Source organism: Pongo abelii, chromosome 5 (assembly GCF_028885655.2).
Source record: "Pongo abelii isolate AG06213 chromosome 5, NHGRI_mPonAbe1-v2.0_pri, whole genome shotgun sequence".
Lineage (NCBI taxonomy): Eukaryota > Metazoa > Chordata > Mammalia > Primates > Hominidae > Pongo > Pongo abelii.
In genome coordinates this window covers 130,649,984-130,677,962 of record NC_071990.2, presented here as the reverse complement: position 1 = coordinate 130,677,962, position 27,979 = coordinate 130,649,984, and the positions used below count along the sequence as shown (strand labels likewise).

General features: G+C 34.6%; 1 protein-coding gene across 3 annotated transcripts in view; it reads right to left on the bottom strand.

Annotated features, from left to right (window-relative positions):
- LAMA2 (laminin subunit alpha 2) overlaps positions 1-27,979 on the bottom strand; it is a 652,245-nt gene that overhangs the window by 328,203 nt on the left and 296,063 nt on the right. For 2 of the 3 annotated variants that reach the window (XM_054558144.2, XM_054558145.2), the window contains exons 11-12: positions 17,256-17,396; positions 14,743-14,916 (exon numbers count right to left, since the gene is read on the bottom strand). In XM_054558144.2, coding sequence (XP_054414119.2) covers positions 14,743-14,916; positions 17,256-17,396 — 315 coding nt within the window. The remainder of the gene's footprint in view (positions 1-14,742; positions 14,917-17,255; positions 17,397-27,979) is intronic. The other variant, XM_054558146.2, reaches the window with a different exon arrangement.

Here is a 27,979-nt window from a genome sequence, read left to right as displayed (position 1 = left end):
ACTTCATGAACTTTCTTCACCAACAGTTTTTTTTTTTTTTCAGGGGTATTTTTGGGAAGTTGGCAGCTAACAGGTGTCTGATACTTATTAGGAACTAGAAGATTGTATTTCATTATAAAAAATAACCTTTTTGCTCCTAATTCTTCTAAAACAAAATATATCAATATAGCAGCACATGGAACTCACCAAATTTCAGTAACTACTTAAAGAATTTTCAAAAATTTTTAAAAATTAAAAGGAAACAAAACTACACTTGTATGATTCTTACACTATTGATCTCTACAAAACTTCTCTACAAAGAAAAAATAATCTCTAAGGGTCTCCTCCAACCCACATCAAATATAAAATGTGAAATGTAATAGGATGAAATTAATTTTTTAAAAACACACTTTTGATATTACAAGCATCTTTACTATAAAACAATATTTTTATTCTGAAATTTTACTCAGCCAGGAGTTGAGTTATTACTCACAAGAATGAGAAATTAAAACATTGTAAACAATAAACAAAAAGTGAAGAAAAAAAAAGACCTTCAAAATCCAGTTATTTCAGAATGCTACAGCCAGGGAGAGGTTCTCTTCCTAATGAAGGAAACGTAATATGGTAACTATTTCAGATACGAATACACAATGCAAAAGAAGGGCCTGTTTCTTTGGAAATAGCTGTAGATATATTCATCTGAGTAAAACAATCATCTGTGTCTAGTCATCCATGCTCTCTGCTCCTGTGGCTGTCACTGCTGTCGATCTGAAATTGAGAGGTAATGGCCTCATGATTCAAGGAAACTGCTGAAGTGTGTACTCAGGCTTCAGTTTGAGAGATGGGTTCATTTATCATCATAATAAGCTATTACCATTGATAGGTCACAATTCATTGAAGAGACAGTCAGTCTAATTGGCTCAATTTCGTTAGCTTTCGACGTGCCTCAAGGAGATAGGCACTCTTTCGCAGGTAATTTTCAATCACCCAACAAACTACCTGTTTAATAATTCATCACATTTCAGTTTGAGGCCCTGTCACATAGCCCCTTTTTCAGTGTGCCAAATGTTGGATTTTAGCTGCCTGCAATCTCAGACACGGCTAATATAGAGGGAGAGCTTTAGAAAAAGTAAGGACAGAGAGCACCTTCTTTGACTCAGTGGCTACTGTTGGAAGTGATGAGAAGACATCAGGAATAAAAAATGAAAGCTTCATGTTTCCTCAACACGCCCTGCTGAAAATAAGAATTTTTTGAAGATACTTGGAAAGATAAGAGTGCTATTCAAATCCTTGTGATCAATTAAACATGCCAAACAATTTTTAGCAGATAGGATTGGGGCACTTAATTCTTATTAAGTGATCATATTAAAGCAATAATTTTTACAATAGCTTAGAATAGAAAAGCAATAGTTTGTAATAGATTAAATCAGCAATAAAAATCAAGTGTGTTCTAGTTAAAATATCTTTTACAAATTTGACAATATCTGTTCTTGAGTAGGGCACTAGAACAGAGCTTTTGAGACAAACTCACCTTGATGCAAATGCTAGATGTGACTCTAAGTAGCTAAGTCACCTTATAATTACAAGGACATATTCGTTTCTCCACTTTAAAAGACAAATAGTAGTCATACATATAGATTAGATAGATAAACTACTTTGTTCCTAGGTTTAATTTCCTTCCTCCCTTCCTTCCTTCCTTCTGTCCTTCCTTCCTTCCTTCCATCCTTCCTTCCTTCCTTCCTTCCTCCTTTCTCTTCCCTTCCCTTCCCTTCTCTTCTCTTCCCTTCCCTTCCCTTCCTTTTTTTCTTTTCCTTTCTTTTTTTTTTTGAGATGGAGTCTCACTCTGTCACCCAGGCTGGAGTGCAGTGGCACAATTTCGGCTCACTGCAATCTCCGCCTCCCGGGTTCAGGTGATTCTCATGCCTCAGCCTCCCTGGTAGTGGGGACTACATGCATACGCCACCACACCCACTAATTTTTGTATTTTTAGTAGAGTGGGGTTTCACCATGTTGGCCAGGCTGGTCTTGAACTCCTGGCCTCCAGTGATCCGCCTGTCTCAACCACCAAAAGTGTTGGGATTACAGGCGTGAGCCAGTGCACCTGGCCTCCTAAGTTTAATTTATTTAAAATATACCTTGGATCATTCCATATTATTATACAAAAATCTTCCTTCCTTTTTTAAATAATTTTATAGTGTTTGATGGCACGAGCGTACCAAAACTCATTTAATCAGTCTCTCAGTGATTGACAGCTTTGTGGTGACTATCACACACATTTCTGGAATGAATCACTTTGCATATATGTCATTTCACACGTGTGTGTGTATATATACATATATATACTTACAGAATAAATTCTCAGAAGTATGTAAGACTATGTGCATTTATAACTTTGGATTTTTTTTCTTTTTTCTTTTTTTTGAGATGGAATCTCTTGCTCTGTCACCCAGGCTGGAGTGCAGTGGCGTGATCTCTGCTCACTGCAACCTCTGCCTCCTGGATTCAAGCAATTCTCCTGCCTCAGCCTCTCAAGTAGCTGCGACTACAGGCACATGCCACTAGGCCCAGCCAATTTTTTGCATTTTTTTTTTAGTAGAGACAGGGTTTCACCGTGTTAACCAGGATGGTCTCCATCTCCTGACATTGTGATCCATCTGCCTTAGCCTCCCAAAGTGCTGGGATTACAGGCATGAGCCACCCCGCCCGGCTATAACTTCGGATTTTTTTTTGGATTGCATCAATGTATATTCCCACTACCAATTTATGAGGACCTTTGTTCCTGAAGAAGCCACAGGAATGGCATGTGGTATTCATTTGGTTGACTTTCCTATATGTTAGAAGACAATGATTTCTCAGTGTATTTAGCATACTGTGAGTCAGGTTGAGTACTGTTTCATACATTTAAGAACCATTTAAATTTCCTTCTCTATAAACTGCTCATTCATTTCTGTTGGACTGCTGGCCTTTCTGTTATCAATTTCTTTAACTTCTTTCTACATTAGAGAGATTCACCTTTTATTTGTTTTATATATATATAACAAGAATGAAAATTATGAGATTTTAAAAATAATTGATGTTTTATGATTTGTATTGGTTTGCTAGGGCTGCCATAATAAAATACCACAGACTGGGTGGCTTATACAACAGAAATGTATTGTTTCACAGTTCTAGAGGCTACAAGTCTGAAATCAAGGTACCGGCAGGGTTAGTTCCCTCTGAGGGCTAAGAAGAATCTGCTCCAGGCCTCTCTCTTTCGCTTGTGAATGGCCATCATCATGTTCACATAGTGTTTATCCTGTCTGTGTGTTTATCTCCAAATTGTCCTTTTTTTTTTTCATTAGGATACTAGTCATATTGCGTTAGTGCCCATCTTAAGGATCTTATTTTAACTTGCCACATTGTAGCCACAGAATACTGACTAGTTATAACATTTACTTCTCTAATTAGTTACTGATGGGCACAAACCTCAAATCCCTTTCACTGCTAGGTTGTCAGTGAAGCAGAGATAGTTAGATATTTATCACGTAATTTTCTTGGGAAGACATGAAGTGATGCATGTTAGCTCTAATTTGGCACCTTCAAAATAAAGTCTAAAATGCTCTGTGGGTATTTCACAAAGCTGGTTAACTGATTTATTTATGTTTTGCACTTTGCTGCAAAGCTGCCATTAAAGGCATATAATCTATTTACTTGCTAAAATTAACTCTCTCTGATTGTCCATTTTTATTTTTAATGATGTCTTATCCTTACTACCACCAGATGCTATGTCAGACAGGTGACAAAGCGTTTTTTAACAAATGTCTTTTACTGATATAAGGATGAGCTCCAAAATAAATTACTGCAGCATACAACTACAGAAATTCATAAAGCAATTGGCATTTATCGGACAGCTTCTGTGTGCTAAGGACATTTTCGAGAGCTTTGTACAATTCTGAGGGGTACTAGAACCCTCATTTTGCAGATAATGAGAGTCTGGCTCAACTAGATTAAGGGATATGTCCAAGATCACAAAGCTAATAAAGCAGAGATCCAGCATTTGAATCAGGTCTGTGAAACGCATAAAGACCAAAACACTAATCAAAGGTAACCACAAAAATAAGAGAATCAGGTTATCTGCTTATATGAATAATAACTATCACCCAATTCTCATGGAAATGAAGGAGGAAAAAAAGTCATGTATTATTTTGCTAGTGTGAGATCAAGCTGTCAGCAGGATTGGTTCTTTATGAACACTACAAGGAATTAAGCTGTTGCAGCCCTCTCTCCTTAGCTTGCAGATGGCTGTCTTCTCCTTGTGTCTTCACACTGTCTGTGACCCATTTTCTTCTCCCACTACCAACAACACTCAACAACAATAAACAAAATGCCAGGTTTAGAATTGGCATAATACTGCCTCACTCAACCACAAGAGGTGGGTCTGATCTATTGCAAGTGGCAGCGGCCAGCATGTTGGGGGTTGCCCCATATGCACGTAGGCTAGTGTGTCAGAACCAACAACCCACTGGATCCAGATAGTTCCCCACTGAGCCGCACACAGAACATGAGTGTAAGAAGTTACTGAAAAGCTACAGAAAACAACGTGAAGTTTTACATTCAGAGTTGATTGAAACACTTTCAAATTGGTGCTGGTTTTCTTTCTTTAGGTTTGAAATGAGAAATGAGAGCTGGAGAAGCAAGCCTTTTTTATACTCTTCTTACAACCCAGTCTTTCTTTTTATAACTTCAGAGAGAAAATTTTATACAGGAAGTATTTGAAGTTCCACTTTAAGTTTGTATATTTAGGTATCCATTCCTCAACCATGGTGTTAGGCCCTACAGCTAAAAACATGACTGGCTAGAGGTCTTGTGATAGCTAGCACTGGTGACAAAGCGTTGCTATTCACCTTTTTGATACACTTAATTTCTATTTGGAGTAAATTTCCATCTGCTATCATTTTTCTTTTGCCTGAAGAACTTTCTACATTTCTTCTTGTGTACATAAGTCTGTGATACATTCTTTCAACTTCTATGTCTCTGAAACAATCTTTGTTTTTTCTTCAGTTTTGGAAGATATTTTTGCCTGGTAAAGAATTATAGACTGATAGTATTTGTTTTGTTTGTTTGATTGCTTGTGTTGTTTTTTCCTAATACTTTAACATATCTCTGTATTGTACTCTGGCTTGCAAAGTGTCCTGGTCCATTCAGGCTGCTACAACAAAATAACACAGACTAGGTAGTTTTTAAGCACTAAAAATACATTGCTCACGGTGCTGGAGACTGGGAAATCCAAGATCCAGGCATCAGCAGATTTGATGTCTGATGAGGGCTTGCTCTCTGCTTCCAAGGTGGTACCTCCTTGCTGCCCCTTCACGTAAAGGAAAGGGCAAGGCAGCATCCTCAACCTCTTTTGTAAGGGCATTAATCCCATTCATGGAGATTAGAGCCCTCATGACTTAATTACTTCCCCAAAAGCCCCACCTCTAAATACTATCACATTAGGCATTAGGTTCCAGCATATAAGTTTTAGGGGGACACCAACATTTGGACCATAGCATATAGTGTCTGACAAGAGACTATTCTTCCTTATCTTTTTCCTCTGCACCTGTTGTGTTTTTTTCTTTTCTTTTCTTTCTTTTTTTGAGACAGAGTCTCACTCTGTTGCTTAGGCTGGAGTGCGGTGGTGTGATCTTGGCTCACTGCAACCACCGCCTCCCAGGTTCAAGTGATTCTCCTGCCTCAGCCTCCCGAGCAGCTGGGACTACAGGTGTGCACCACCATGCCCAGCTAATTTTTGTATTTTTAGTAGAGATGGGGTTTCACCATATTGGCCAGGCTGGTCTTGAACTCCTGACCTCGTGATCCACCTGCCTTGGCCTCCCAAAGTGGTGGGATTACAGGCATGAGCCACCGCGCCTGGCCATGTTAGTTTTTTCTGATTGCTTTTACAATTTTCCAATTATCTTTTTAATAATTTGATTCTGATATGTCTTGACATGATTTTCTTGCCATTTGGAGTTCTGTTTCCATTGATTGATTTTCCTCCTGGTTGTGGCTTATATGCTCTCCTTGTTTATGTACCTGGTAATTTTTGATTTGATGCCAAATATCATGAATTTTACATTGTTGAGTGCTGGATTTTGTTGTAATTAAATAGTATTGGACTTTGTTCTGGCATGCAGTTAATTTATTTGGAATAAGTTGACTTTTTTTAAGGCTTGTTTTCAAGATTTGTTGGGGTGAACCTAGAGTAGCTTGTAGTTTGGAGCTAATTTAATCCCTCTTATGAAGACATTCCACTTTGGGTGTTAGGAAAATAAACTATTACCAGCCCTGTATCAGCTCAGGAATTGTTTCTTTTACTACTTTTTAGTGATTCTTTCATTAGCCTTAGTAGTTTTCTCTCACATATTTGCAACTCAGTACTCTGGTTTCTCTTTACAGATATCTGCAGCTCTCTCCTCGTCTCTCTCTCTCTGTGCAGGTCAGGTTCCTCTTCCCTCGTATGCTGCCTCACAAATGCTAGCTGCCTTGGCCTCCACCAACCCTAACCTCTGTCTTTCAATTTGGCAAGGCCAGGCTGTGTTTGGCATTTTTCTCAATATATTAATGCACTTCACCCTGGAGACTGTCCCCAGGCAATAATCTTGGGGCAATTGTAAACCTCACCGCATTTGTTTCTCTTTTTCAGAGATCACAGTTTTATGCTATCTGTGGAACAGTGTCTAAAAACTGTTGTTCCACATTTTTCCCCCTCAGGTTTTCTTGTTGTTTAAGGTAGATAAGGAAATCTAGATACTATTATTCAATTACGGTCAGGAGCAGAAATCCCAATGTGCTGTCTTTATAAAGGTTTGTCTTTAGCATAATTTTTGAAAATTTATGATTTGTTTCAAGGGGAGTTTATTTTTATGTATAATGTGGAGTAAGGATGCAGAAATTTTATTTTTTTTCTCTAGATAATCAGTGGTACCAGACCATTTACTGTATAGGGTCTATCCCATTGTCATTGATCTACAATGTCTATTTCAATAAAAATTAAGTATTCATCTATGTATGTGATGTCTATGGGCTATTTTTTCAGATCCATTGGTTTATTTTCACACTAATAGCATTTTGCCTTAATCATTATATCTTTTAAAGTAAGTCCTAACTCTTTATATCAGATAAGATTTTTATAAGGGCATTAATTCCATTCATGGAGATTAGAACCCTCATGACCTAATCACTTTCCAGAAAGCCCCACTTCTTTCCTTTAGAATTGCTCTCTCTCTCTCTCTCTATATATATATCTATATACACACATATATATACATGTATATGTGTACATACACATATATATACACATGTATATGTGTATACATGTATATATATACGTATATACGTATATATACACATGTATATGTGTATACATGTATATATATACGTATATATACATGTATACACATATATATACACATGTGTATACATATATATATATGTGTGTGTGTATATATATATATTTTTGGAGAGTCTCGCTGTATGCCCCAGGCTGGAGTGCAGTGACCCAATCTTGGCTCACTGCAGCCCCTGCCTCCTGGGTCCAAGCAATTCTCTTGCATCAGCCTCCCGAGTAGCTGTGATTACAGGCACTTGTCACCACACCTGTCTAATTTTTGTATTTTTAGTAGAGACAGGGTTTTGCCATGTTGGCCAGGGTGGTCTCGAACTTCCGACCTCAGGTCATCCACCTGCCTTGGCCTCCCAAAGTGCTGGGATTACATACGTGAGCCATCATGCCCCACCTATAATTTCTTTTGATTATTCTTGGCCATTGTCTTTTCCATACAAATTTAATCCTTGGTTCTATTTATATTTATTGCTATTATACATGGCCTCTTAAAAATTTTTTTGAAAATTGTTGTCGATATAAAGAAACATGATTGACTTTTGTATATTAATTTTGCATATAGTCTCCTTATTGACTCACTGATTAAGAATTTGTAGATTCTTTTGATTTTACAAGCAGATAAGTATATCATCCATAAGTGAGTTTTATTTCTTCCTTTCTGATCCCTATATATTTTATTTCCTATCTACTGCACTGTCCACATCTTCTAGAACAATGTTAAATGGGAGTCGTCATAGAATTGTTTCATGTTTGTGATCTTAAACAATACTTTAAACATTTTATATTAAATAAGATATTTGCTATTGATTTTTATGTAGATAGCCTTCATCAGTTAAAGTGCTTTTCCAATTCTAGTTTTCAAAATTTTTCAGACATGAAGAATGTTTAATTTTACCCATTTCTTTTTCTGTATCTATTGAGATAATTGATATTTTTCTCTTTTAATCAGTCAATATGGTGAATTACTTAAACTGGTTTTCTAATTTTAAAGTAACCTTAAACACTGATGATAAAATCCACTTTGCCAATTTAGCCTGACTATTTTTATAAACTGATGGATTTGGGTTGTTAATGTTTTATTTTAGGATATTTTCATCTATATTCATGAGTGACTTTGGGTAGGGGTTTTCTTCTTCATAGTCCTCTTGTCAAGATTTTATATCACGCCACATAAAATTATTTGAGGAGTAGGTCCCAATTGTTCTATTCTCTGGAAAGTTTGTATAATTTTGCACTTTAAAAAAATTTTGAATTTTGATTGATATTACTTGCAAATAAATAGGCTTGGAGTTAACTTCATTGGCAGGTTTATTTGACTGCTGATTCAATTACTTTAATGTTTATCTGACATTATAGACTTTTTTTCTTTGAGTCAGTTTTAGTAAGTTGCATTTTCCTAGAAGGATATTCCTTTTTCTAAATTGTATTCTAATTTATTGTGTGTAAATTTTCATAATATTCTTAATTTATTTTCTGATACTTCCTTATTTGTTCATTTTTGAAGTAATTGCAGTTATGCTCATTTTTACATTTCTAAAATTGTTTATGTGTGTTTTACCCACTTTTTGCTTGATTAATCTTGCCAGAGCTTTGAAACCATTTAAAAAACTTGTTGGATTTGTGTCCTCTCTATTGACATTTGTTATTCATCTCATTCATTTGTATTTATATAAATTCATATCTTTGTTGTTCCCTTTCTTTTGAATAAGTTGCTTCAACATCTCTATTCCAAAGATCAGTGCCTTTCAAGAACTAATAAACTTAACTGATTGAAAAAATGCTTAACTAGAAGAGGCTATAGACACATCTGGATTGTAATCCTGGCTCTATTTCTTCCTAATTTGGATTTCTTGGTTTATTAGCTGATGGCTTGGGTCATGTATATTAACAAAGATAAAAAGAGAAATTCACAAGTAAGCTAAATATTAATAATGTTTAATAATATTAAATAATAATATTAGGTGACATGTGTTTTGTGCAGAATCTGTATAAACACTACCTCCTTTGTCCTGACCAGTAAATTCCTGCCAATGTAGCCCTAGATTATGTAAGTTTTGTTGCCAACCACATCACAAACCAACTCATATTGAAATTACTGTTAAGTAAGCTATTTTATTTTTCTCACGAGTTTTTATTAAATGGAACATTCTCCTATCTAGTATTCGTTCAATTGACAAATTATAAACAAAATGTAAAACACTGTAGACAGAACGCATGTGAATATTAAAATGCTTTTTATATAACAATTTTTAACATTAAAACTAATGCTTTATAAATTTAATTAGGAAAAATGTCAAGAGAATGTTATGACAGGGATATGTAAGACAGAGGTTTCTATGTTTGACCTTGAGCTCCTGCATTTGTGCTACTTTTACACAGCAGATTCTATCATAGCTATGGGAAATAAATCAAGTCCTTGATGTTTTTTGTTTTTTAATACTTATTTTCTCATTTATCCTTAACAATTTGTAAACCAAAAAGTATCAGAGACAGGTCTAAATCAATTTATTTGGCAAGGTTAAAGACCATGGCCTGTGACACAGCCTTAGGAGGTCCTGAGAATATGTGCCCAAGATGATTGGGTTACAGCTTGGCTTTATATATTCTAGGGAGACGAAAGTTGCAGGCAAAGTCATACGCCAGTACTAAGTTATACATTGGTTCGGTCCAGAAAGGTAGGACATCTTGAAGTAAGGTGGGGGCTTCCAAGTTATTGATGGATTCAAAGATTTTCTGACTGACAATTGGTCGAAAGAGTAAAATTCTGCCCGAACAGTGGAAGTCAGCTTGAGTTAAGAGGGTGGGTTGTGGAAGCCATGGTCCTTGTCATGTAGATGAAGCCTCAAGGTAGTAGGCTAAAGTAGCAGGCTGATGGTGAATGTCTCTTACCAGACCTTAAAAGGTATCTGACTCTCCAGAAAAGACTTAGTAAGGGAAGGAGATTCTCTATAGAATGCAAATTTCCCCAAGAGACAGCTTTGCAAGGTCATTTCAGAATATGTCAAAGAAATATATTTTGGTATAAAATACTTTGATTTCTTTTAGGGCCTGCTATCTGTTATGTTATGCTATACCAGAGTGAGGTTGGAATTTGGTATCTTGTTGCTGTAAAGCATCTGTCTAGTCAGTTTTAAAATCTCTGTTTTAATGTTACTGTTGGTCTGTTGTGTCTAAACTCCAAAGGGAGCAGGGTATAATGAGGAATGTGTAATCGTCCCTTCCCATGATGTTCAGGTTTCTTTAGGTTTCTTTGGGATTTCCTTGGCCAAGAAGGGGGTCCGTTCAGTCAGGGGGCTTAGAATTTTATTTTTGGTTTACAAATTCATTCAGTTTATTCTAGGCAGCAAACCTTCTTCCTGGTTCTACTCCATTGCCAAGTTAGTCTTGATGGGGTCTGATTTATGGAATAAAGAATCAACCACAGTTGATTTATCCTATTTACTTTTATAGCCATGCCATTCTTCACTTGCATAATGATCTTCTTAACTAACCCATTTAATCCAAGATTTAAATAGGAGGAAGTTATGGATGACGAGGAGGGGTTTGAACTCCACTTTTGAATAATTTTGAGGACTATGGAGCAAAGAAGTCACAAATACAAAATATGCCACTCAAAGGAGAGTGGAACATATTTGTTAGCGAGTTTTTAATTATTTTGTAAAGCAAGACAGAATTCATCTTTCATCTCCCACAAATCCAACTCAATGGGCATTTCTGAGCAACCTAAAAAAAACAATTTCTTAGAGTTTTGTTTGTTTGTGTTAAGCATGTAGCATCAATTACAAGGTATTTGTTGAGCTTCTTTTATGTGATGAGATCTACCCTGTCCTACAAATCTCAAATATCAATTTCCTCCTTCAAATCTACAGCTTTAATTTGAGATCCGTGAAGTAGAACTGAAAGTCAAGCAAGAACAACAAAAGAGTTTACCAGAGATTACTTTTAGAAGCCAGATGCTATTATGTCAGCAGACTCTCCTAATGCGCATCTTAAACTAGACTATAGGTATTCTTGGCAACTACATGAACAAATTTAAAGGCTTCTCTAAGCTAGAAACAGAAAGACAGCATAATGCTGTAGAAAATAAGCATGTTTTGGTAAAGAACAAATCACATAAGATTAATTTAATAATATTCAGAGACAGAATTTCAAACCTTAATGGTAATGCAGGAACAGCAGACAAGCCAAGCTAGCTTCTCTCAGAACTTTACAGATGCAAAGAGAATTGCTTTTGGAAGCTGCATTAACTATTTCAGACCACTAGGGCAACCTTAAGCAAATGACTGTTGCAATGTTCCAGTAGCACTTAGTTTACTAGGGCAGTAAATTATCCCAACTCTGAAATTCCCAAACTGTTTCTGAATAGCTGTAGCCTGCAGCAAACCAGCAGGATTCTTTGTCCTCTAGCTCTTTCCACTGCTGCCTAGTTGCTTAAACAAATGCCCTAAAACCAAGCATTAACATTTGCCAAGCATTTTGAAAACTAAATGCACCTAGGATAGCCCTGTGGGTGCCTGATTTAATTCTCTTTGACTATCGAGAACGAGGCGGGAAAATTAACACTTGATTCTGCCAGTTGTGCCAAATATTCACTGGTACATAGGGGAAAAAAATTGAGGAATAATTCCTAGCTGAGATTGTGGGAATTTCAAAAATAGAAAGTATAAAAACGTGCTAAGTTTTTCTAGGCCTCATCCATTATCCACACATACACTTACAATCACTTACTTATACTTCATTATTCCAAAAGAGTAAAAATGTGAAAAATGTTTCACAGGATACAAAGCACTCCTTTGCTAGATTGGCTAGTTTTCTTGAGTTTTATTACAACCAGGCAGACATCCATGTTAGCAAAAGTGTGTCCCATGTGAGCACACTTTTATTATTTGGGATTAGGCTCCTAAAAAAAGAATAACGGCATGTGGCATCTCCATTATAAGAGAACATGCACAGCATATCTCCCTTCTGTTAGAAGAAGCCTTATAACCAAGCAACTTGGAAAATGTTTGAAAGTCTGTATATAAATATTTAGGAAAAGCTAATAGCATCTCATAATTTTTTTCCAATTAGGAAATAACACTAAAAAAGCAGAGGAAGGATTATGTACCATAGACTCCTGGTCATGGATGTAAATAAAATTCAATATTTAAGCAGATGCACTTGTACCTTGATACGCTATTTCTGTCAGATTCTGGCAATGATTCTGATTCGAACAGCAATTACTGATAAAGAATTTAGCCTCAACGATTTAGAAAAGTAGCTTTATTGAATTTAGCAACAAGGCCCTACAATTTTCCATTTCCTTAGCAAGATATTAAATCAACCAAGCTAAGCATGTCATCATGACTATAATTTACGTGATGTGACATGACAGTTAAGATGTACTGTGGTAATTTCTGAGAGCTTGCAGTATTATTGTAGTATCAAAAATTTATATGGTTCAGTTATTAAGGCAAATTGTTTCATTCATACTGAGATGCCTGACAGTAAACCACCAAGGGCTTCCACGTTACATTAAAAATGTCCTCCGTATTCAAACAATTTGCACATCCTGTTACTGTTATTTTGTTCACTGAATGGAAACGGCAGCACAGGCAAGAACAGTGTTTTGATGTGAAAATGATTGGTAGGGGAATATGAAGAACTTCATTGTGGGTTATGAGAAAGAAACATTTCAGCCAGGATAAGGGAAGTTATCTTCGGGAACCAACAACTACTAATGGGATGTCCAGATTTTTTGTTCTGATTCTATCGAATATTCCATTTGCTTGCTTTCCTTCTGTCAGTTTGATTGTCAGCCAAAAGAAAAAAAAAGGCATATGACCAAAGAAGAAAGGATGGAAAATCTGGTAAAGAATATTTCTATTATAAGCTATTTTAAGTAAGTGTTGCCATCATATAAGAAATAAGGCCTCTGAAATTCATCCAATTTTGACCTAAGGCTCTTCTTGGAGCTCCTCAGAGTAGTTTTTTTTTTTTTAAAATTGACAGTACATTTTTATATTTTTTTTGGCAATTTTAAGCAGTAGAAATTCAAGTCTTATGTGCTATTTTGTTCTTTTGGGAATACCAGAGTTTCCTAAATAGAATAGGATAAAATGACTTCTTGCTGTAAAGGGCCTTGCAAATAAAAGTTTAATTAGATTTTTATTACAGCTATTGAATTTTATGCAACATACCCTGTCTCTTAAAATACCTGTTCATTGAAAATGTGTTTTAGACATTTACACATTTTTTGTAATAGCATTCAGAGGTCTATTAAATATAAGAAACTGGCCATGAGTTAAAAATGTTTCAACCAGCCAACACCACCAGTTCCCATTCACTGAGTAGCATATGAGATACTAAGTTTTTCTATTTCATTACTCACATGTCATGCAAGAAAACCTCTGACTATAAACGTACTTTTATTTGCTTAATCAATGATGATTTCTTCATAAATAATGCTGTATTTTGTTAGGTGTAAACTAGGCTTAAACAGTATCAATTTAGGAAAGGATTTTCCCATCACACCTTCTGGTGTGATCAGGTATTTTAACTATCAGCTGAGAAGGTATTAACTTTCACAGAACAAGCAAGTATTCACTTTTATAAAAAAGTCACCAAATTTTGTTTCACCATCATACAACGGTTATAACATACACTTAATCAAACAGTTGGACTTTCAGTTCCATATTTTCAGTATTAGGCAAGATAAAATACAATTCTAAACCCCAGGATATCTATCTAGATAGATGTAATCCACAACAGAAAAAAATAAGCCTGTATTTCTGAGGCTGCTACATTTGTTTATCTGTGTATGTTTTTACATATGTGTGGGCTTTAAAACAAACATGTGCTTCCAATCTGGCACTTTTAGGGTAGTTTCTGTCTGAGCTCCAGCAAATATGTTGTTTACATAAGCCTCATGGCAAGCATTTAATTAGTTATGTAATACATTTCTTTTCCAATTAACATTCATATCAGGTAGAAGGAAAAGTAAATCTCTTGAGTATCAGTTTTGAAATGAAATAGAAACCGATGAGAAAAACTTCAGTAAGTATCCCACCACAGACAACTCCAGAAAACAGCTCTTTTCACATAAACACAACACAGTTTCTTCCAATAGCTATAATTTGCTTTACGAAAATACCCTAGAGACTTCATTAATTTATTTGCCCATTCAAAAGGTTTACATTGAACATCAACTATACAAAGTTGCATATTAAGGATGCCGTGGCTCGTTAAGGTCTTGTGCAACATGGAAGAAACGCCCAACTCAATGTGATTTAGCTGGTTCTGGCAATCCAATTCAGTGTGTATTTGATTTTGTCTTTCTTTAAAAGAATTACCAACTAAAACTCATTCTCACGATCAGTCAGTTAAAGCAGAATAGCGGGAAGCAAGCGTGGACTTACTTTGTTTCCCAGATAGGGAGCCGGCGCGCTCCAGTAGTAGCTGTGAGGCAGGGCTTGCCGGGCCTCCGCGTTACTGATGCTGATCTGCTGAGGTGAGTCCAAGCCGTCCTGCTGGGGAGCCACTCGAATGCGGCCAGAAAGGTCAGTCAGATACCAGCCACTCATATCTTGTATCTTAGAGAAAACACACGGTCATCATTAATTTTAAAAAAATATGTATCAGCTTCTTTTCTCTTTCATGTTCCTGGTCGTGTTCACTTTTGGAAATTAAAAAACAACAACAAAAAAAAAAACTACAAAGATTTAGAAAAAAACCTGAGCATTAAGAATATCATTAGACATATTATATGTACTCACATAGGCTTCCATTGTTTATTTTTTTCCTTGATGTTTCTAGGAGTTCCCGAGGTATTCTATAATAATCTGTTTTCATTGAACCTATGCTTTTAAAAAAATTGTGGTTCCAAATACCACTTTCTTAAAAACAGAAATTCACTCAAAGTCATACAACGGTTATAACATACACTTAATCAAACAGTTGGACTTTCAGTTCCATATTTTTTACTTCACTAGTAATTTATTGTTGCTTTTGGAAAAAACGACTTGAAAAAGTATTGCATATGTATTTGTAATGCAGAGGGAAAAAGAAAGAAACTATGCAAGTACCTGAAAGGTGGTTTTTCATTCAGCATTTCCACCCCTCCCACTTTTTAAAATTTCTACTTTGAGGCTTAAGGATATTTGAACCCACCAGCCTTGGTGCTATGACAACACCTGGCAATACTGTACATATTCCTTCAAATAGGGTCAGAAGTGCTGTGGGGACCCACAACCTAGATCCCTGGCCCAGAAATGGAAGGAATCTTAAAGGAGGAATCAGGGAATGCATAATGATTTGTTTTTACATCTTTATGCTCAAGCTAAGGTCAGGCCCACAGCTACACGTCTAATTTAAAGCATCCTACCTAGTCAGGACAAAACACTGATTACTGAGGGCTTAGGGTACCAGCTACCAGGAACCTACTAGACATGCATGAACTGCTTCATGTTGTGGGTGATGGGAAGCAGAATGCTAAGGGTAACTCTATGTGGCTGAAATATTTTTTAAAATTTCTTCATAGATTATTTGACTCTGCTTATCCCAAAGCTGTGAAATCACTGCGATTCCCTTGGTTAAATGAGAAATAGAAACCAGGTACAACCTGCTGACTTGCTGGACAACAAGTAATATATTCCTTGCTCTTCTTCCCTTTCTAAGGTCACCCTTGAGGCATTCTAAGACAGTTGAGTGGGATTCTGTGTCTCTAGCATCTGATGATCAAAGCTTGAGTACCAGCTCTGCCCCTTGGCTGGCTATGAAACTTTGATCTATCAGTGGAGCAGTCTGGAGGGTGGGGTGGGACTTTATAAACAAAAAAGGAAGTTAGACTAGATGTCCATCTGTGGTTGATTCTTTGAAGTCTGCTCTGAAAGCAATATAGTTGATAAAGTATAGATAATATGTCATAATACGAGGCTTGACTTAAAAGCACTACAGGCAGAGAAAATATTTTATAGCTCTGTTCAGGATTAGTTCGCTGATTAAAGTTGAAAGGGAGAAGTGTTTAGGAAATAGTTTATCTAAATAGTAGTCTTTATAAAATACAACTCTGATAATGTCAGTCTTTAGCTTAAATTTCTTCAATGACACTCCAAGTAAAATATCTCAAATTCTTAGCATATTCAACCCTATAAGTTCTAGATTCTCATTCTCCCCTCTAGACTTCTCTCTCTCTCCAGCCCATTTCCCACCATTCTGCACTCTTAGGTCCAGCCACACAGGCTGTGTGAAATTCCCAGAAGGTCCCATTTTCCTCTGACCCTCTTCTGTATGGGGAGACAACATGCTCTTTGCACATAGTTGAAAAGGCAGTGGGTAGTGTAGGCAGTGAAGTTAGAAAGGTAAACACACTTATGTTAAAGAAAGAAAATTTCAGTTGCTATTAAATAGTTTAAGTAATAATTTTTCAAACCAACTCAGAATGAAGGTATTGCCTATATTTAATGTCCCCTTTTAATAATGAAAGAGCCTAGGCAACATCAAATAGTAACTAAAGGGCTGGTGGATAATATGTATTATGTATATAGGTGATAAAGAGTTTTTCTCAACTTGTATACAAACATACTAGTAAATGGAAAATATAATTCATATCACAATGTCGTGTTTTCTCTCTTAAATCATGCACCCTTGGAGTCGAAACCTTAATTGCATTATTGTTTCATAGAGTAATCATGGACACTAAAAAGACTATGTCTACCTATTCTAAGAAATTCCAGTCTACACAATATTACAAATACAACCTCAAAGGCTTTGAGCAAAAATACACAACAGCATTTGAAGAAAATTCCATTACTTCTTCATGTAACTTTATGTAGAAGTTCACTATCAGAAACTGTTCATACAAAAGAACAATGATGAAAGCAACAAAGAAGGCTGATGGGGCAGCAAACAGAACCAAATGGTGCTTGCTTACTTTGCCATAGGTCCAGTAGGAACTCTGACACCTGTTTGAAACCCCTGAACAGAAACACTCATCGCACCCTTTCCAATTATCCTCTTGCAAATTGAAGAAGCCGGATTTGCAACGACTACAGTCTCCTCCTTCAACATTCTCCTGCAAATAAAGAGTTGTATCAGCAACAGAGGTATCCTTCAACATTACGAGCTGTGTCCATGTCTATATAAGGAAAATATTAACTGCACATTCTTCATTTTACCCTCTCAACTATATTTAACGTATAATGATATTTTTAAAAATCTGCTCAAAAGTTCTGTGTTAAGCTGTATCCTTTCTAATTACACTGGTGAGAAAGATTACGGGATGCAAATCTACTCTCGTAGAGAGTAGATTTTTTGATCTTCATGTAGGTTGAGCGTAGAGTAAATGTCATGATAAATACCTGTGCAGGAATGTATTAGATTGACTAAAATGGGGCCAGTTAGGTTCACTGTTCTGTTATTGAGCTACTTCATGTAAAGTTCACTGTTCTGTTATTGAGGTACTTCATTTAATTTTATGGCAAAATTAAAGACATTAATACATGGATGTATAATAGAACATTGATATTATACCAGTTATAAATACTTTTCACGTTTCAGATTAAAAATATGTACATTTGAGGCAAGCATAGGAACTTGACAGGTAGAGAAACCGGGGTAAAGATCAGTTAAAGTAGAAAGGTAGCCAAGTTTTCCCCTGGTTAACTTTTTACAGTGTTTTCTGTAACACATCAGTATAATCAGTTAGTCACATAGTGATACTATGGGAAAGATCTCTTCTCATTCTGTGACTGCTCTCCAGACTGATTTCATTAATCCTACTCTCAGTATACTGAAAAGTTATTTGTATATGGTTGAGCTTAAAATGTGGACTCAGGCCAGTGAAAGCTGACCATGTAATGAAAAACAGGGAAGGATGTAATCTCTCAATTTAAAGAGTGGTTAATCTTGACTAACAATTCTAAATGAAGGCATCCTGCTTTCCAGGAAACAGATTTCTAATATTCCCTACATACACATTTTCTCCACATTTCCCCTCTTCCTTGAATTCCCTTATTATCAATTCTGAGCCTTTTTAAAAAATTCCCTTGGACAACTAACTTCTCTCTCAATGTAGTTTTCGTGGCCCTTTATACATTACCCTATCACAATCACAAACAAGTATTGTTCAAAGATTGTTCTCTCTAGCTATCTACCATAATCTATTCAGAGGTAGAAATTCTGTCTTACTAACTTTATAGTCTGAGAAAATAACATGGTTCCTGGTACAGCACTGAGCATTAGCTTCATAAAATTTATTAAGTTCAAATAAATCTCTTGGCAGTCATGTTTTTCATGCATAGCAAAGTGCTATACACATAGTACGAGCTGAATAAAAACATCTTTAAACAAACCCAGATTGAGCAGAAGATAGGGATGATAAAATCTGAGAACATATAAGGAAAATCAGAAGAGAAGAGAAAAATAGCATGAAGAATTAAGGAGAAAAATTTAAGAATAAACAAAGCGGTCCTCCTTATATCCAAGAGAATAATTTGTTTTAAATTAACTTTTTGATACTGAATTTCTATGACTCATTTACAAACTCAGCCACTTCTATGTGGGAACCTTAATAAGCACTGCCCCAAGATTTTTGCCAGCTTACTTTTTAAGGCAGATTTCAGACATTTTGAAATGATAGATATCAGCAAAACTAATCAAACTAATTTCAGACTTATAGTGACAAATAAATCCCCAAAGCACTGAAGTTGAGAGCATCTTCAAAAGAGTATAAAAGCAAGAAAGATGAAACACATCTGTAATTATGATTTAGTTTATCCCGTTGAGGACACAGTACAGCTGTTCTGTACACTGTGTTCTCATGCGCTTGGTCTAATCTACTTTTCATTTACTCTAATTTGAAAGCTTATAATGCCACTATTCTGAGATTCAGACTAAGTTCAACAATTAGAAATTTGCAGACATTAGCTACATTTTCCTTAGCTCCATTTTAGTCTAGTAAAATGACCTTGAAAAAATATGATTAAATAATTTCATATTCAATTTTATTTAATAACCTGAAGCAACACATTAGGGTAGGAATCCTAGGCACTATGAAGATAAATAAGTCAAGGTCTCTGTCTTTAAAAGCCAATATCTAGTTGGGTAAAAAGATATACTCACAACCAACTATAATGCAAGGTGGAATGTGGTAAGTGCATCTGAGAAATAAATAATTACGGGAACATAGAGGAAGCACTAATTTCTGCTATAAGGCTTAAGGAAGCTTTATGACAGGAGTGGAGTTTGACCTGATCCTTGAAGCATGGTTTAAAAATTCAACTTGTGGACACAGATAGAATGAGAGACCGATGTTAGCAAAGACATTGGGAACAAGAATTCATTTTAAAAGTTGGAGGCTTATTCATTATTTATTTTTCAAGACAAATGTGCAGGTTGAGCATCCCTAATCAGAAAATCCAAAATCTGAAATGTTTCAAAATTTGAAACTTTGGTGGCACCTATATGATGTTCAAAAGGAATGCTCATTGGAGCATTTCAGATTTTGGATTTTCTGATTAGGAATGATCAGCCAGTATGTATTCTGCAAATATTCCAAAATCCGAAAAAATCCAAAATCTGAAACATTTCTGGTCTCAAGCATTTTGGATAAGGGATACTCAGCCTGTATTTAATACTTCCTATATGCTAGAACTTCACTTGGTACTTGAAATCCAGGGCCCTGCCCTCAGAAAGGCCATCCTAAGAATTGGTAAGTCATTAGCGGTTGTTCATTAGGAGATAAACCAACAGAACTATACTTGAGTCACTTAAGTTGGCAGTAGCAGGTAAAATGTCTATAAAATGTGAGACATTGGCATAAAGAAACATTTCTTTACTACATTATAGAGTATATTTTATATAATTTAGAGTAGCACAATTCCAACACAGAAGTACAGTGTTCTGGGACTTTTGTGCACATCTTCATAGAGACCAAAATTTCCCACCTTCTATTAGCTTGTTAATATACATGATCTTGACAGTCTAGTTCCAATTCTTTCTATGTGTCCCCAGGGACATGACTGTTTTTTCAAAATTTCTTTGTGACTCATCAACCATTGTCATCCATGTGTCAGCCCCTAATTGCATTCCTGGCTTATTCTTGGAAGATCCTCTTGACATGAATATTCTAGGACTTAAATTTTTTTGATTCCCAGCTTGAAAGTGAAGCCATCTGCTTTATGGTTGAGCTCTTTGAATAATTTAACTTCCTCTGTTATCAATATCAAATTATTAATAAATACTCTGCTCATTATTTCTTATTGTTGCTTTATTCTTTATATTATTCGTTCATCAACTCATAGCTGAACTACTATGTACAAGACATATGAGATATCAGAGGGAACATAAAAATGCCCTCAAGAGGATTATAGCAAAGGAAGTAGGAATTTTCTTTTTTGCTTTAGTTCCCTTAGCACAGTTTCTACCTGGAGAAATAGAGTCACGGGATAGTTTCCCTATGTACTTTCTGATGAGGCTGACTTCAGATAAGTATATTACAAGGTGGAAGAAAATCACTGCTGTAAGAGGGGTACAGACAACATGTTCTGGATCTGACACCAAATTCATCACCAGAGTCCACTATGCCCCGAAGAAAAAAATAAGACAGGAAAACCATGGAGTTGAGCAAAAAAGATGTATCCCAAGATTTTCATGATAAGATTAAAATAGGCTACTGTCCTCCTCCAGATGTAAGAATGTCTCCAAATGTAAAAATATCTACTAAAGGGCATTTATTGAAATAAATAAATAAATAAGTACACACAGTAAAACCATAATTTTATTCTTTCATTGCCATCCATAAGATTGACACAGACCATATATTATACCTTATTACCACCATCCAATTCAGTCCCTAAAGCATAGATGGAAATATAATTGACCCTAAATATCAAATGATGAAGGTAAAAGTTTTGTACCTTCCAGATTGAATGTTATTTTAATCATCATGAGATTTCTATTTTCTTTTATAATTCTATAACTTATTTGTACTGATGAATTTTTAAAAGTTGTTAACATATAATTAATTTTTTCTTTTTTTGTTTATCTATACTTCAATGGTTGCAAAAACATAATTTAATAAAAATTTTTAAAGTTGTTTTAACTGTTAATCTAAACAAAATGGAGTCTAATCTATTAAACCTCTCAGCATTCCTACTGGGAAGCTCCTATTGATCCAATAAATTCATTTTAACACTTTATTTGTGTAGAGTCCATTAGTGATTCTTTTCAATTTGCATATTTAATGATACTTTTCACACTACAGCCTATAAAACACGGTAATTTCTAGAACGTTACAGACTTCCACTCTAGAAATTAATATTCATTCCCTTATATCACCATATTTTCTTAAAATCAAATATTCTACTTTTGCTATTTCTATACCATTATTCTAATCAATTACATTAATAAAATGAAATATGAACTGATAATAGGCATTTTTCCATTGTAAATAATCCATACATACTTTTATATTCTCACATATTATGATATTAAAACACTTCACTTCACTTTAGACTAGTGTTTTCAATCTACTTAATCTATTTTTTATTATCATGTCCCTATGGAGCCTAGTCATTTTTTCATAATCATCCCCACCATGAAACTTTAATACTCCAGATATATTTTATGTACAGATGCACCATGTGAATGTTTGCCTTTACATAAAATCAATATGATATTTTTGTTCCCCAAGAACCAATTTTCATTCTTTTAGGAAGAAATGTGTGCTTTAGACATCTATTTCTGTTGAACATAGCTCAACGTTGTGGCCTACCCTACAGAAAATCATGGCTGCCTTTTTTTTCTTTAGTTCTCTTTTCCCTTTAAAAACAAAGTTGAATTAGAAAAATTTTACTAAGTTCTTTTGTTTTTGATTTCTTGAAGTGAGATAGTATTGTGTTGACATCAATTTTCTTTTTGCTATAGTTTCCTCAATACAGTTGTTCTCTGGAGAAATAGTCACCGTAGTTTTCTTGTATTCTTTCTCATAGAAGCTACTGCCTTATAAACTAGGTACAAGTTCAGCAGTACATATTGAACTGTGATTGTTAGTCAGCTGGGAGTACTACTGACAAAGTTACCAGGAATAGCTCCAGTGACATTTAAGTTATTTTTTTTTGTGATAATTGCTTCAGGAATTTCTCAGTCATGCTTGGTTTTTTGGTAGTTTGTAGTTAATTACAGGTTTTCTTCTGTTATGAGCTTTAGACTAATGCATCCTAGTATTAAAAGAAGTTAACAAAAGAAGGATAATTAGTTAATTAGCAGTATTTGTTGAGGACTTACTCCTAAAACACATTTTTCCAAGGCTAGATAATAGTTGATGGGTTAGAGAGGGAGAAGGAAATACATAAACATTAGTTCTCAATTTTCACAAGCTTAGCTTTTAATATTGTGAAAGAGAACCAGAGCTGGACAGTAGTTAAAACGATGAAAACAGGCTTCAGTGAGAAACTATTGCAATAGGGAAAAAGCGAGCTTAGTAAAGAACTAGCCTCCATTCCCAATACAACATGAACAAGTAGGGATTCGGTGCCAAGGAACAGGTGGAGATTTATAGCCATGAGCAAGGATCGGGGGCGAACAATCATTAAGAGGAGACATCAGGGGTAGGTAGGGGGGATTCTTGCTAAACCAAATTAACAGGATTCTTGTTGAAGACAGGCCAGAAGGATCAGATATCAAGGGCAAGGGGTTCTTAACACACTGACTTAGCAGAATTCTTGCTATAACCAAGCTAGGTTTGAGGACAAGGCTCAACAATGAGGCCTCATCAAAAAGAGGACTCAGAGAAGCCTTTCCAAAGTTTAGTCAAGGAGAGAGTCTGTCAATGTAAAAAACTGACTAACATAATATTATTTGAACTGTAGCTGTTGCAAGAGATAAATCCATTCATTCGTGAACCTTTTATGCCAAAAATTCTACATCTGTAATTTAGATTCAGGATTAAATGTACACATTGAAGGCCATTTGTAAAAATGCCCAGGAATCCAGTCTACAAGTTAATGAAGTGACCATTCCTGTACACAAATGAAAAAGAGGGAAATCCAAAACCAATAAAAATGTTAACACACCATAAAATTCCTTTCAGAGAAAAAGAACAGAAACTTCTCTCTACTTGGGAAACGCAGTATAAACAACAATAAAAAGTAACCCAGTAGGTATTTATGGTTCTACTTTATACTTGTACAAGGCTTCAATGTTATAATTATACCTATTGAGAGGCAGAAAAGATTCAATAACACCATTTCATAGATTATAAAATAGAATCGGAAAGGCTAAATGACTGTCAAAGCTTCATGAGATTTTAGTTCTCTTCCTTCCTTCTTTCTTTTGTATGAGTCATTGTGTTATCTTCTTATTGTGCAATGATAAAGAAAATATATAGGGTCCATATCATCACCAGAGGTAAGATAGACATAAAATAGAATTACTCATTATGAGATCATAAAAGAAAAGAAAAAGTTTGAAAAGTGATTATGCCATGAGAATGATATGATTTGAGGATGCAGGGGCAGCTTTCCTGAGAAAGTTGAAGTTAAGCCGAGCCATTAAAAATGCCTGGCTAAGCAAAGGAATAGGGCTAGAAATGAGGTTTCCCAAGCAATCTGAATAGAACTTATAAAATTCCAGATGCTACAAAGAACTAAGAGACTCAAGAAATTTAAGCAAATCTGAAAAACAGTGACTGAAACTCAAGAACATTCTGGAGAGGTAAGCCAAGGCCAGATCACATCGTCTCGTGGGCCTGTAAGGACTTAATGGAAAATGCAATAAAAACAAAGCAAAACAAGATGAAAATACAGACTTTGATTTCTAGTCTTCTACTTCACTATTTATCTTTCTATTATAAGACTTTGATAAAAATAAAAGCACATGTTCCTACCTAGATCAAGGTCAATTTATATTATGTGTGAGATTCTATAAACCAACTGATTTTGCATAAATAATATGACACCAAACTGCAAAAGAGCCCATTTCTAGCATATGGTACTTGAAATAAACAAATACTGAGAGTCAGACAGCACTTACAGTCAATGACTTGTCATATATCTGAGATTGACTTGCCTGTTGTAATTCATAAGTGACAGAAATTTCAAAATTTTTAACAATGCAAAAATATTATAAACATTTAAGTGTCTTGAGCTAGCACTGCTTTCACATTTTGAAATATAATGGTGATAATGTTCACTAATATTGTTGAAGAGAAAATCTTATGTGTAAAATGTAATAATGTAGTTGACATTGTATTAAAAATTTCATTCACCTCTTTTGAAATCTGGAATTCTTTTTTACATTCAATTAAAGAAATTTTAAATTAGAAATTATTTTAAGACATTCAAAAAGCACATATAACATGTATTACCCATGCAACCTAGAGGTAACAAAACATTTATATTTTATATTTGCCTCAGATATATTTTTAAAGCAATGATACTTAGATACAAATGAATCTCATTTCACTTCTGTTTTATTCCCTTTCCTGTTTCTCTAGAGGTAACTACTATTCTGAAATTAGTACTTACCCTACAAGTGTATTTAAATTTTTAAAATATAATATATGTGTTCACAAACAATGTAGTGTTGTTTTATGTTTTACAACTTGACATAAAGAATACCATAATGACATTGTTTTTTCCACCTGAAGTTTCTGAAATTTATCATTGTTTATACATGAAGATCTATTTCAACCACTTTAATGGTTTCTTTTATCAGATTAAAGGAAATATTACAATTTATTTTTGCTATTTATTTTCTCATTTTCATCATAGTAAGTACATCTATGTTGAGCACATTTTAGATGGTTTTTCTGTACATACTGTAAGAGTTTTTTGGGGTAAATGTTTGGATGTGGAATTGTTGGTTGACAGGGTTTTACCACCTTCAAAGATACTAGATAATGCCATATTGCCCTCCTAAATTGTGGTACTAATTAACTCTATTAATAGAAATGGTAAACATTTCAAATTTCACAGATTTTCACTGGTACTTGGTCATGGTCAGCTGTCTCCTTATTTAGAATTTTATGTTCTACAACAATAACCTTTAAAAATTATCTCAATTTTACAAACACTTATTTTTAGGTATCACAAAGTTTTTGTTGATATTCTAAATATTTTTATTACATTTTCTATTTGCTTGTCACTGACATATAGAAATACTACTGCTTTTTATAGATTGATTCTTCTAGACTATAATGTAGTGAAACTGTCTTATGGGTTCAATATTCTTACTAAAGGACATATATTATTTAATATTCTTTCCATGAAGTTGGACTGTGAGTGGTAAACACTCACAATAAAGATATTTGCCCCAGTTTTAATATTTTTCTCTTTGTCTTGCTGGTTGACAGGTATCCTACTATGGGTAGACTTATTTTTTATCATCCTCAAACTGAGGATTTATAATAGTTTTTAACTCATAATCATTCTTTTCTCCTTCATTATTTTTTTGAATATTGTTTCACCTCAACTTCTTCTAATCTCTTCCTTGGCAACTTCTGCTAAACTTCCGTTCAATTTTATCATTCTGTGAGTCAGTTAGCATCATATTTATTTACTTCCCTATGTCAATTTATAGGTAATTTTTTCAGGTCTATGTTTCTGATTTTCTATCCTGCAGTTTCTCATCCCTTGTTTAACCCAATCATTGAATTTTTAATTTCAATGACTATATATTTTTTCATTTCTGGAAGTAAATTATACATGTTTCTTTTCCAAACCTGGTTACTTTTGAATTTTAATATAGCATCTATTTTATATTATTTTTTTCTATTCCTTCTTTGTTTATTCTTCAATCTTCTAATTGTAATGCTTTTACAATTGTACATTTTAAACATATTTTTATGATTTATGTGATAAGAATATGATCACAGATTTTTATGAATACAAAATTTATTTCAGACTACCCTTTCTAGTTCTTTGTGTACAAATATTCTCATTTTTGTGGCTACTGGTTTCCTTTTGTAGTTATTTTCCTTCTGTGTACTTTACTTGCTTTGCGATGAGATCATTTTCAGTTGAGGCTGTATTATTTTTCCTATGGGAATACCATTTCCTTGACTTGTTGAAGAACGCCAGCACATAAAGGGAGAATAAAAATGGATCCCATTCCCATGTGGCACACAGGTTTGGGGATTTGGTCCTACACAAGGTAGTAACATTTACCCACCCAGAGCCCCTAAGAGAAAAGTTTTCTAGCTGCCTCTGTAGGCTTGCAGGAAGAATTTTCTAGCCCCCATTTCACTGTCTGAAAGCATTTCTAGTGTCCCTGCTTCAGTGAGTTCAGCTGCAATTTCCATCTGTGGGTCCAAATCCTAGTGTCAAGTCCTAGGGAGGGCATTAAAACTCCAAACTTTAGCCCTGATCTTAGAACTAAGACTTGCCTCCCACCCTCCACCCCATGACCCCAGTTGCTCAGTTTAGCTTGAGCTTTTGCTTATGCTTAACTTAGATTTCCCTCTTCGGTCTGACATCCAGGAATTTCCCTTTCTTTCTTGAATCTAAATGTTTATAAATCTATTTGCTATGTTTATGCAGCATATCTGTGTTTTTAAAATAGCAAAAGTGGGAGAAGTGATGTCCATATCAGTTCAGTATGTCATTTTACCCACAGGAAAAATAATACAGCCTCAACTGAAATGGGCTCATCACAGAGCAGTCATTTAAAATTTAAAAGACAAAAAACAATTAGGCCCAAGACTTCCTAATGAAGCCCTTTTTAAGAATGTCTTCACACTTCAGTGAGATATTTCTTTCTGATAAAAAAAATTATGTAACAACTCATATGTTATAGTATGAGAGAATAAAGGTACAAATGTTTAAGGTTAATAAGCATTTTGGAGATGAATACTTATATACACATTATTTCATATGTGATTTATATTATTTCTATTTACAGATAAATACTTATTTAAAGTTACTAACTTGGATAGAAATATATGGATACTTATGTATATATTCTTCCCCTTCTGCTAAAAATCTGTCATTAGATTTGAATTTATATCTCCAATATTTTAGTCTGTCAATAAAATTTTGCTTCTTAAGCAGCATTTTGATCCATGCTGTTTTTACAATCAGTTGACATATCTATGTCAAATCATGTTTTTGTGAAACAGTATGAACTGTTACATTAAGTGTTTTTTCAGTATTTAAATACACTACACTAAGTGTCTTTTCAGTATCTAAATTGTATGCATATTTTGTTGAAATGCTAGGTTATTTATTTTTTTTTAACAAGAGACTGTAGGAACTTAATTGTAGTACATTGCATGCACATTTTGATGTAACTCATCGTGGCATATTATGATATTATTGTGATATGATATAATTTTGTGATGTAATTCATGTTATATGCATATAATTTGTGATTTTTGTAACTATGTAGATGTTTTATGAAACTTGCTTTCTGCAAGTTTTTAATCCTGAAACAATTTAGTTTATAAGAACTTACAGTTTTCTATTTAAGATATCACATGGTAGAAAGGCATTTATTTTAATAACGCTATTTACTTAATTTTCATTCTCTTTTATGATTTATTAATTGCTGTTTATTGTTGCATTTTAATTGTCTGTGTAGAGCTTCAAGTGTCTACACAGGAGGCATCTTTCTTATTAGGATTATAATAATTCTCAGTACAATATTGAGTTCGGCTGA